Here is a 12,089-nt window from a genome sequence, read left to right as displayed (position 1 = left end):
AGAAATACATTTTGGGGATAATTCAAATGTGTGATTGTCTGTTTCAATAATGGTTTTCCATTATTTTCTTTTCAGAAGTGGGAAATATGTCTATAAGCCCACATTGAACAAGACATGCTGTCCACAGTACACCATCAGGTAACTTCCACCCTGAAGATTCAGTTCACTTTAGAACTGACACAGCCAGATATCCATGGAACACATAAGAATGAGCCACGGGTAGGGATGCAACATATGGAACATGTCTCGCTAATACTGATAATAACTCATTCTTACTTGAATCCCCTGGACGATACTACAAAGATGAGAGAAAATATCATAATTTTTGTATCGAAAAAGGGGTCATAACCATAGACTGTGTAGGTCTTAACCTTTCATTTAAGCACACCTCAGGGACACAAAGGCGAGTGTGCAAATATTGCTGATTGTCTGATTTCAGACCAATTAACCATTTTAACAGACATCACTATTGTTAAAACTGCTAAAGTAAACAGTTGTGACTCTCAAAATGTTCATTTATTTTTGCTAGTAAAATACCAATTGCAGTCTGCATTTTGACCAATAATTAATCAGCTAAAATGTCCTCATCACAATAGCACATATAATACATGGACCCAATATATATCCTACATCCCTACACTTTGTAGTTTCATATATTAATTTACCTAATACATCTTTTATAAACTAGTATATGAGCAATAACAGCAGCATTCTATGCAAATATTAATAGTTTATTTTTGTGCTCTCTGTCAAGATGTCATGCAACGAAATTCCAGCCCTCCAAATCCCACAAGAAAGTCCTGAAGAAGATCAGCAAATTCATTTCCAAAGGGGAAATGCCAAAAGATCAGGATAATGGTGAGAGCACATTTCTAACATTATGAGATTTGAGTAGTTATCATTAATGTGTTATCTGATAAAGTTCCCTATTGGTATACAGTACAAGCATGGAAACAGCAGTCTATTGGACTATTGGGTTGCATAGGGGTCAGAGTGCGCGGTGGGAAGTACAGTAAGGGATTGGGACAGACTCAAACAGGTTTAGCTCTGTAGCTCTGTAGCTCCGTAGGACACATGATAGTCAGCAATGTTGTCCCTTGCAGGCGAGCCGATGGACGCGGTGTGTGACCAAACGGGGCCGCGGGAGCCCAGCAGAGCCTGTCCCTCAGACGTGAAGTGTGCTGCCATCACAGACATTCAGAAGGAACTACCAGAGTGTCCCGCTATCACAGCAGGCCAGAAAGAGGTAGTGGATGCAGCACCTGCAGCACCTGCTGTCTCAGAGACGTCAAGAAGAGATCGAGTGTCTGTATCTGATGAGAGGACAACAGCCACAGCTACTAAACCAGGTGAGATGGTTAACTGATACATAGCTGGTTATGCTCATCAGCAGTTGGGGTTGTTCTTGATGATAAAAATAAATACAAAGAAAAAAAGGACATGATCTTTAAATATAGAGCTGGAAAAACGATTTGATTTCATTAAACTTGAAGAATTAGTCATTCAGACAATAATCAACAGATAAATCACTCAGGATAATTGTTTGTTGCAGCCCTACATGAATTAATGAACTTGGATAGCTTATGCTAAATGTTAGTGGGCGCATGCAGCCTTTGTCTGTTATTCTTTTGAACTGCAGCAACGCAGCATCCACACGGCGGCGTGCGTTGAAGCTTGCCGGTGGGCGTGTCTGAAACTCGACCAACAACCAATCACATGAATCTATAATTCGATTGGCTGACGCTTCCGTCGAAGCTTCAAAAGTAGAACATTGCTCTAAATTTAAAGCGAAGCGACGGAACCACAATGCAGTTCGGCAAAGCGTGACGTCGCCCCATACAAAGTGAATGGGCAGAAGCGCTGAAGCTTCAACGCACGCCGCCGTGTGGACGTGCCGTAAGAACAACTTTCAAAACAGTCAAAGTAGCTTTACTGACAATCATCTATTCAGATGCCAAATTGCCACGTTGGTAACTGAAGCGCCCTTGTTGGCCAGAGGGTGTCACTGTTCACCTTGCAATAGACTTCGCTGTGCAGCGACTTGGTGAAGGAGGCTGCTGTAGTGTGTCTGGTCAGGGCTTATCTGTCATGTTCTCCTCTTCACACTCCGGTACAGGATATCCTCACGGCCAACTCCCATTAATGAATAAATAACACTCGCGTTTAGATAATAAACTCTTATTAGACACAGGAAGCAGTACTTCTTACAACTGCTCATGTTCAAGATCTCCACCACTTATTTCCCTTTTAAACCTCTAATGAGAACACGACCCCACGCTCAGTAATCAAAAAGCAGGGACTTATTTGAGTGGAAAGGCTCGGTGTTGGCACGGTTCGATCCTGATGCAGACATAAACACATATATAGAAAAGGTTCAGCGGTGCAGGAGCAGCTCCACACTGTTCTTCCTCAGACTCTCAGGAATAACTGGCTTTTTTAGGAGGCTAGCAAAGCGGAAGCAAGGAGGATTTACGGTGTTGGACTGGTGTTTCTCCACTCCCCCCTTATTCACCTCCAACAGAAAACACCTGGACATATCTTTCCTGTAGTTTTATGACTGAAGCGCTTTATAGCTTTGGGCCGGTTCCAGTCTTAGCTGGAGAGAACACGGCTCCCCGTTCCCCATATAGAGTATGCAAAGCCAGAGGTAAACAGATACAGAAGTGCATATGGAATGTGTTGCAAAGCTGTCCTTGGATCTGCTTTACAGGGAATCAAGTAACTTGCATACATGTATTTGTATTCCTATAAAAGTATTTGATCAATGTGTTGTATGTGTTTCAGTAAAGGCAATGGAGCTAGTCAGTTCTGGCATGTAAGCTAAAATAGATTTGCTTTCTCCAGAGTTCTGTTGCAGTGTTAATTGATTGGAAAACATCAATATACTCTGTTAAGGAGGTCATGTTTTAGCTCAGGTTTTTGGTCTGTCGTTTAGGATTACGGAAAAAAACCTTTGACCAATTTTGATTAAACTCGGTGGAAAGGTGAAGCATGGGGCAAGGAAGAACCTATAACATTTTGGAATGGATCCACACAGAAGGCAGATACACATGTTGCATTGAAGTTATTGAATTAGCCTTGGCTGGTCCACTCTCCCTTTGTGCCCTTTCAGTGCAAAATGATTTTCATTACCATGAAAAGTTATTAAAGGGGGCGGGGCCATATCATGCTCACTTTCAGGTGTCATGAGTATGTTGTGACATGCTTTCATTCCAAAAAGGTCTTTCTTTTACTCATACAGCCTGTGCTGCAGCACCTCTTTCCCCCCGGTCTGCTCTGATTGGTTTGCTGGTTGGCTGTTTTGATTGGCCAACCGCTTAGAGATGTCCCGCTCCTTAGCGTTATCATGTACAATGTGTTGGAGCGCTATCCAATAGAAGTGCAAGTGTTACGGAAGAAAACAAAGGAGTCTAATCGAGGTGTTTCGGGGATGGTGTGGGAGATCACCTTTAGCCTTTGCAGATCATTTACATGCACGAAAAACAAACAACATAATAGGGCCCGGTCTACGCAGGTTCGCACCATTTCTATAAAAGAGTGGGGTTCATCAAGTGGTAGCATGACTACTTATCGGGCAAATTGTTGTAAGATGCTGTAAGCAGTTGTTATAGGAAGCAGTCTGGTGTGTTTTAACTGAGGCAACATTAACAGTACAGACAGAGTTTCCCAGAGCAACGGCACATCAGGGCCTGTTCACAGATAACAGCATCCTCCTCCCACAGTCCATTCATTCACAGTCTCTACATGTTTACATGCGGGGAGCAGTATGTCACCAGTCCAGACAGTTAAGGCAGATCTTCGGAGTCGTATGTGTGTTTGGGGAGGCAGAGTGTCACAGCTTTCATGAAGTGCTAACTGCTGGAGTGGGAGCATGTGCCTTCCACAGGAACTGATCTGTCAGACTCTATCTTTACCACGGCTGCGTCAACACTGTCCTGAGGAGTACCTGTGTCCCTGTGTGTGAGACATAGAGAAGGTGTGCAGTGAGATAGTAATTGGAGGCACATGGATAAGGGTTTATGTGTTGGGGGTTAAGATGGCACGATGAACACATTTCAGACTCTGTGTACCCAGTCCTACTTGACCTCGCAGCGTTTACTGTGACCCAGTAAACAGTGTTTGTAACAGAGGGCCTCCGTCCTTTAGTGCCTCCAGTCATCTAAAGGGGACCTATCACGCAAAATGCACCTTTGTACGTCTTTTATACATGAATATGTGTCCCCGGTGTTCCAGGGAACTCACCAAGTGTCAGAAAACACAACCTTCTCTATTTTATAGTGCTTTGGAAAATTGCGCACTGTCAATGTACGTCCACTTATAGTATTTGTTTTTGCCCACTGACAAGTAACATTGTGGAAATAACCCTACAGAGAGATAACTATGTACTCTTTGCTTAAGACGTGTACAAAGAGCGTTGGTTATTGTGCTGAAGTCTCAAAAGAGGGTTAAACCTCATCCATATTGTTTGAAATCTGCTGAATATTCAGCCATGACATTTCAAATATCAAGCTTGAAGTGACGCTTTCTGTACTGCAACAAGTTAGTTTAATATGATGGTAGTAGCAAAGATTTGTCAAAAGTTAAACCATTTTAAATCTTGTTCTTGCAGGATTTTGAGATAACGCTTAATCGACTGCTGCCCAAGGTAACACGATGTGGGTTAACATAGATAAGAAGAGTTCAACTTTACAGAAGTGGATGAGGATGAGTAAGGAAAAATATATAGTGATCAAATATTTTGGCCATATCGCCCACTGTCCTTACTCCAACACAACAAACCTCGGCATTATCGGCACTCCTCTTGCCAAATCTTGATCACTTTTCCACTGGCAAAAACATGACCTTTTGGTACACGTACATCTTTACATGTATGTTTGTGCTCAGAGTATTACATTGTATCCTGTGTTGTGCCTGGAGTGCCCTCGCTCAAACACTTTTTCAAAAGCTGTTATGCCCATTAGTGTGTTTTACACAAACACATGGAAAACTGGGTCTAGGTTGAAAAACAGCAAAGTCCCAGCTGGATTATGATTTAGTTACATTATGCAAGAATATTAAACTGTTGTTTTTTGGAAATTAGAAGATAGCCCATGGTTTCCTCTTTTTTAATTTATTTAAAAAAGGATGCTTCGGCCTGGCGGGAAGTCATTTGAGACCTGCCAGGCAACAGATTAGGGAAAACCCTGCTGGAAATAAACCTGCAGAATCTGCATATCCTTCCTGTTATGGTGTGCTTTGACTGTTCACTACTGAAGCTGAACACTGCCAGTGAGCTGTGGTCAGTCACAGAGTTTCCCTCTCCCCTTGTCAGGACCGAGCCCCCCCCCCCCCCTCCCTCCTTTTGTTACGTCGACACCGGGGAAAGTTAGTAAGTGAGCTGATGGCAGCGGCTGGCAATAAGACAAGCAGGAAATGGCTCTCGTTTCCTTATTGCTCCAAACAGGATGTGGGCGTGTAAACTGATGACATGGGATGCCCGGAGAGCTGGAGGGGGCTTGGAAGGAGCCCAGGAGGAGGCTGTGGTGGAGGAGGAGGAGCAGAAGAAGAAGGATGAAGAGGGGGACAGAGAGAGGGAAACGGGGAGAGATTCAGTTTCTTCAGAGAATATTCATGTTAGTCTTGTGTGTGTGTCACCAGTGTGCGTGTCCTGCGCTCATGATGTGAGCACCAGCTCATCAAGCTCTGTTATCTTGGTCAGTGTAGTCATAAGAAAGAAACACCCTTGGATTCATTATGGCTTCTCCTTCTTCTGTTTCTTTATAAATACACGCTAGCTAGCTGCTAATCCTTTGGGCTAACAGGTCATATTGTTTTATAGCTTCCTAAGCAATGATGTAATGTGGAGACTAGTGGGGCAGGGAAACAAGAAAATGTCTTCCATCGGCCTTTCTGTTGAGACTGGCCTCTCAGGCAGGGGGTAAAAGTAAACATGGCAGCCCATTCGCCGACAGGGGCCGGGAGAAATCCATCGGAAACATGGTCTGACACTCTCAAAGTCAAACTTGAGACACATCAATAGCAGCGGCCCGAAGTTACCACCTTTCCAACTGAAGTTTGGAGTGATTCAATTATTAGTTATTACTCCCCCTTATTCTATATTCTCACCTTGAAGTGAGTCGAAGGTCACGTCTTTTGCATTAAAAAGAAAACTGTTTTTGTAACACCCTACCTAGCAAGCATTTTTGGAAAGCTTTGACATTTCTCCCCCTTTCTTTACTCCTTTCTCCTGGGGTGCAGGAATCGGAGCTGATCCCGCCCGGCCGCCATGCCGGAAGGCCAAAGACTTGAGAAAGGAGCGACGTCTTCAGAAAGACCAGATTAGACAAAACGCTGATGGAGTCCGCTCCATTGTCTCTCCTTCCCCCCCCACTGCGGCCCAGACCAAACCCCTGGAAGATTTCATCAATGAGTCACTGCCTGACAACTCTTCTCATTGCCTTGAGGTAAGCAGACTTCTAGAGTGGGTGCTTTCTTTCTTTTTAATGTGACTTGGAATAAGCATTAGCCTTTTGTGATGATTCCATCTTTTCATTTAGAAACATTTTTAGTTGAGCTCTCTCCATCCACAATGTTTGGATTCAGTCATCTTGATTTTGGGTTTCATAGAGCCCTCTCCCCCTGCTCCAGTGACTTCACCATGTGTTTATGTGTGCGGAGAGGATAGCTGGCCAGAGCGGAGTGGAAAAACCACCTCTTCCTCCATCTAATTCAACCAAATGACAGACACACACACCACACAAACTGGGTCGCGTTTCCCTGCTGATGACATTAAAACCACAGCTCCCCGCTCCTGCTGTGAGAAGACATGGAAGTGAACTTTTGGCAGCGGGCATGACGATGCAGAAAGATCCCTGGCGAAGGCCTCGAGCTGAGGTTGGTAGAGTAACGTCATTCTTGGTATTGACCAAAATGTGAGCCAGATGCAGTGATGGACCCGGCAGTGTCTGTCTCTTGTCTACATGCCCCCCCCGCCCTCCGGGACTGCACCCGCAAGACCTCCCCCCAGTCTGCTCTCTCCTATTGGATTCATTATTTTGCCCGCAATTATTGTTCCATTTCGCTAAGTGGGCATGAACACTCGGTCGTCCCAAAGGAAGGATAATTATACGTCTTACAAGGCTAATAATTGGAAGATGTCTCTATTTGACCCATTTAGCTGTTTATTACATGCAGCTAAGCGGCATCTGTTTTGTGGATAACAGACAATCTGGAGGATAAGCAGTCGAGTGAATCTGGGTTTTAGTCCTGGGCTTCTGCACCGTTGACTGTTGCTACAAGTTTAAAGATTTCAGGAAGTCACAATCGGTACCAGGAAAACCCAAGTTTACACTACGGCATTAAAAGGAATAGTTTGGATTATTTACAGTTGGTTTGAATAAAGTACTTATGCACGGTCAGTGTGTTGTCTACAGTTTAGGGCGGTCAGCACGTCCACAGATTGATTCAGCCTCACTTACACCTTTGGTGTTGTCATAGACTCACCTCTGCTCGCTTCAAGCACTTCCTCTCTTGCCATGGTTAACACCTGGCGTCTATGAGCTTGGGGAAGTGTATTAGATTAAAAATGATTTTAAATGCATAACAAAGGGATCTGTTATTACCTCAGTGCTTGCCTTAACTGCAGCTGTGGTTCCAGTAGTCTACACTAGGGGTCAGTGTGAGATCGTGATTCAGAGCCCCCCAGGCACCTCAGGAAGGTGTGGAACTGTTCATCTCCTCAAGAGTCTTCTCGACTGTCTCCACACTGTGCTCATATTAAAAAAACGTTTTATTAATAAAATATTGCTTACATGTATAGTATCTATCTATAATGATGTCCTGTAAAGTATTTGAGATCCAGGTTCATACAATTGGTTAAAGCTTTGATGCGCCATGATCTTTCATTTGAATGAAAGTAAAACAAAAAGCCTTTATTTGTAAAGCAGTCAGGCTGTTGGTGTTACATTTCAAGTCTGTTATGGGAATTGCTAACATTTTAATTTCCATGCTCTCTACTTTCTGCTGCCGTGTTGTTTCACCAAAGGGCTCTAACGCTATCCAAATATCTCTCAATGTAGATTGAAATGAAAAGGGTTGAGCTACACCACTGTTCTTTTATGTAAGAGGCCCAACGTTTATGTTTGACTAAAGGATATAGATGCCAAGTCATATGAGAGGAACCCACTTTAGTCCAACTCAAACAAACCCCAGGTTCAATTCCCCTGTCCCTCCAGGGGATTCAAACGGCAGATACTCTGTGGCCAACAAAAGCTTCACAACCATGAGATTGTTAATTAAAAAGGGCCGGGCGATTTAGAAGATGACATCTTCTTTTAGTTTGGTAGACAATAGCAACATTCAGACCCTTTTCATTTCAGACACTAAAGTGCAATACTTGATACTGATACTGATAGTGATGAATTGGCAGTTAAAACAATTCTGGATCGATATATCAGCGGATATACTATTTGTATTATGATGACGCATAACACATAATGGACATTGTGACCAAGATACATCCTGCCGGGGACATTTGACAGTTTTAATGTCAATGTGTCAGTGCTCTCTGGTGGACACACTTTATAATGAAGAAGACACTGTTTTGAAGTGATCTCAAATCGAGCTGCACTTCCAATATGTCTAAGTAGGTCTGCAGTAATATAATATTGGCTGATATTTATCAATCTAGCTTCACTGAACAATGACCGATGAACAAGAGCAACAAATGAAAGCGGATTTGTTTCCCTTGAACTTTTCTCATGGTCAGCAAAAAGAACGTGGGGCTGTGAATGTTCGTGAAAATGAACATTGCTATTTCTCTTCATATGCCGGCATGGTGAAGCACTGGACATGGCCCTTAATACACAATACGAAGAGAAGATGGAAACAGAAAAGGCTCATGATTATTCCTGCTCTACCTTGTTTTTCTTTGACTTGATTGCTTGTTATTTAGTTATTTGGGGAACACCTGCTGTTATTCTGTGGAGATGGACACAACACAACCTCTTTGTATTATTCTTGCTTTCCAGTCAAGCTACTGCTAAGGCTACCAACAGCTGCCATTGGTGAAAATAACTAAACGTTTTCATCTTATTTGTAAGATGGTTCAAAGTCTTCATAGGCATGTCACCCATTTAAGAGGGTGTGTGTGTGTCCCTCTTTCCTTTCACACTCTTTTCGCTCTTCTTCCCTCTTTGATGTGTGACCATTTCTTCCCTTTGTTAAGGATTTGAATCACCACTTATGTCATTCTCTGTACTTTGTCCATTTTGATGTTAACCTTTGTCTGCCCGTATTCTTTTTGAAGGTGAGGCTAGTGCGCGCCAATCCCCCTAGCCCGCAGTTCAAAGCCTCTTTCGACGCCTCCTACCAGGTGTACAAACTCTACCAGATGGCCATTCACAAGGACCCTCCTGACAAACCCTCCGAGAGCCAGGTCAGAGGGTGGGGGGCATAGGTCGACCTGCTCTAGGGGTACCGAGGGAGGGAGGGACAGGGTCTACAAGTTTGGGCACCTACAGGGACATCAAAAGGATTTCACCTTGGTCTAATCTCTTATGAATATTTTAACCTACTGTAGATTCCTTTTTTTTTTTTTTCATCATATTATTTTAAGTGCTTATTTTGTTTTATTTGAAAGAATGCAACAAAAGCAGTAGTTTTAATTTTTTTAAATTATTATTAGTCATTATTATTTACCAAAATAGTAAAACATTGTTTATACCTTAAAGGGTAACTTTAGTATTTTTCGACCTAGACCATATTTCCCCAAGTTGTGTCTATATGATTCATTTGGACCAGTTTGAAATTTGACGAGTAATAACCGAGATGGCAGCAAAAGGGCAGCGTCACTGTACATCCACTAAAAGAGTTACATTTTTGCCGGTGCAGGCTCAGATTGTTTGTCTGACAACATTACGGAGAGAAATAAATACTCCCCATTATACATCTTTAGGGTTACACTACTTTTTCTATAATCCAACACCCAACTCTGAAAACACCGGCACTCACATCTCTAACTCTCCCTCACGTTTCCACCATCTAGCATCAGGTCACGGGACACAATAACAAACAAACCTGATCTCGCTATACAAAAAAAAAGGTTGTGCGATCCTTTCCATAATGTGGCCAGACACTTCTAATTACACTTTGAGCTGTCAGTGGCAAGAACAAGCATTTGTATTGAACGCATAGTGACTATTATTACTACTGTACATTGGACCAGTTCCAAACCAATACCAAAGTTACCCTTAAAGTTTGTAGTGGCTATTATTTGCATTTAAAAAGAAATGTCAAAGATGTAACCCATTTCACATGTTTAAATCATAAGGAACAGTCATACATGTTCCGCATATATCTTCAAACTCTATGACACTGGACATAGATTGTAGTAAATGAACTATTCATGCAGAAACGTTGCAACAACAAACCGAAAGGCAGTTGGAAAGTCTCTCTGATTTCATAAAAAACTAAATTAACATGTCGGTATTAAAATCACTATGTATATAGAAGCGTGAATGAAAGGGAGAGGAAATGGGGGGGGGGGGGCGGGGGAATGTTTCCATACGCCATGGTTGAGAGCAGTGTTTCTCCAGGTGTCTGAGTTGGCCTCGGTCAGTCAGCCAGGTCTTCGGTCTTGAGCTGTTTTCGGTTTAAGGGGGGGGGGGGCTGTTTGTCAGCTGAACCCTCTCGACCTTCACACATTTACCTCGTCTTCGCCCCCATCACTCCACCATCACCATAGTTCCCCGTGTCTGAACTGGAATTGCGTTTGAGGACGATGCAGTGATGATGAGATTCTAATTGTGTTTGTGCGTGCAGCGTCTGTTTCCACCTTGTTCATCTTCTCCAAAGGAGTCTGTCGAGCTGCAAGATTGTATATGTGTCTTTCTGACATGATTCATTGAGACACAATGTTGGGTTCTCTGCTTCCCCGGACTTTACACGCGCGCCGACAATGTGTTGAACCTTGAATCACCACTCCCCCTTATTATTATGCACTAGCCTCATCCTCAAGTCCTTTTATTACTTCAAAACCCCACTTTCAGTCTCCTAGAATCCTGTTGTTTTCTCGCTCTGTGTTCATTGTGCAGAACAATCTGATAAATACTCAAAGCAGACCTGCTGTGTTAGCTTCTGGCTTCGGGGTCTGGGAGACTGACGTGTACCCTATGATGCCAACACACTTGTATAACACTGTTTAAAGCTTCTATTGTTGAGTCCTGCACTGTCAATTCCTCCAAAGCACCCATGCTTCCTCCTCTTCCCTTTTCTTTCTAACCGTCCTTTGATTTGATTGTCAACCTTTATAAATCCTCCCTCCACACCCTGTGCTTGAAGGTGAGGCTAGTGCCGGTCAACTTTGAGGACCCTCAGTTCGCAGCGTCCTATCAACAGTCGGTGGCGCTGTACGCCCGCTACCAGATGGCCGTTCATGGTGATGACCTCAGCGCATGTAGTGAAAGCGAGGTACTGCATGATTATTATTCTGCACCTTCTGTACGGTAGGGCACTGCTGCACACGCTTGTTTCAGCATCTTGCTGCTGTCCTATTGTATGTCGTTTTTTAACATTAGTTCTCGATATTTTTGACTGTTCTCTTTGATTTTTTTAACCTTTTTTTTCAATGTATTCTGGGATTTTCAACATTTAAAATGAATATCCTTATTGAAAAACTGTTTTAAAAAAATGATGGATTCATTGGTAATGAAAGTAATTCATAGTTTGGAAGCTAAATAATTATTTTAATTGATGATGAAGGCCATCAACAACTCCCAGTCCTTTCCCATTCACTTGGGAGAATTGTAGCATTCATTGGTCCCACGATTAATCATTTTGACGATTAAAACGTTGTTTTGCACATGGAAGGGGAAAGCTGTAACTTGAGACTCTACGAAGGAAAGAGAGACAAAGTTCAGTCGTTTTTGCAGTGAAAGAGAAGTATTGTCTCGTAATAAATGGGAAACAGTAACCAGGTATAGATTAATAGTTTAAAAATGAATTTTAATGCACAGTTAATTGCACTATAAAACACCTCAATTTCTCCACTTTTACATGTTAAAAGAGAAGAAAATAAAGTCTAGTCAGGATGCAGAGGTGCTGGAAATTCT

At 42.7% G+C, this 12,089-nt stretch overlaps 1 protein-coding gene across 1 annotated transcript in view; it reads left to right on the top strand.

The window, feature by feature from the left end:
- LOC117459734 (arginyl-tRNA--protein transferase 1) overlaps positions 1–12,089 on the top strand; it is a 64,564-nt gene that overhangs the window by 4,310 nt on the left and 48,165 nt on the right. The window contains 6 exon segments of the mRNA XM_034100822.2: positions 76–138; positions 755–858; positions 1,104–1,349; positions 6,238–6,443; positions 9,287–9,415; positions 11,320–11,448. Of these exon segments, the coding sequence (XP_033956713.1) occupies positions 76–138; positions 755–858; positions 1,104–1,349; positions 6,238–6,443; positions 9,287–9,415; positions 11,320–11,448 (877 nt within the window).

This window comes from Pseudochaenichthys georgianus, chromosome 15, assembly GCF_902827115.2.
Source record: "Pseudochaenichthys georgianus chromosome 15, fPseGeo1.2, whole genome shotgun sequence".
Classification (NCBI taxonomy): Eukaryota; Metazoa; Chordata; class Actinopteri; order Perciformes; family Channichthyidae; genus Pseudochaenichthys; species Pseudochaenichthys georgianus.
This window is presented reverse-complemented; position numbering and strand designations above follow the sequence as displayed.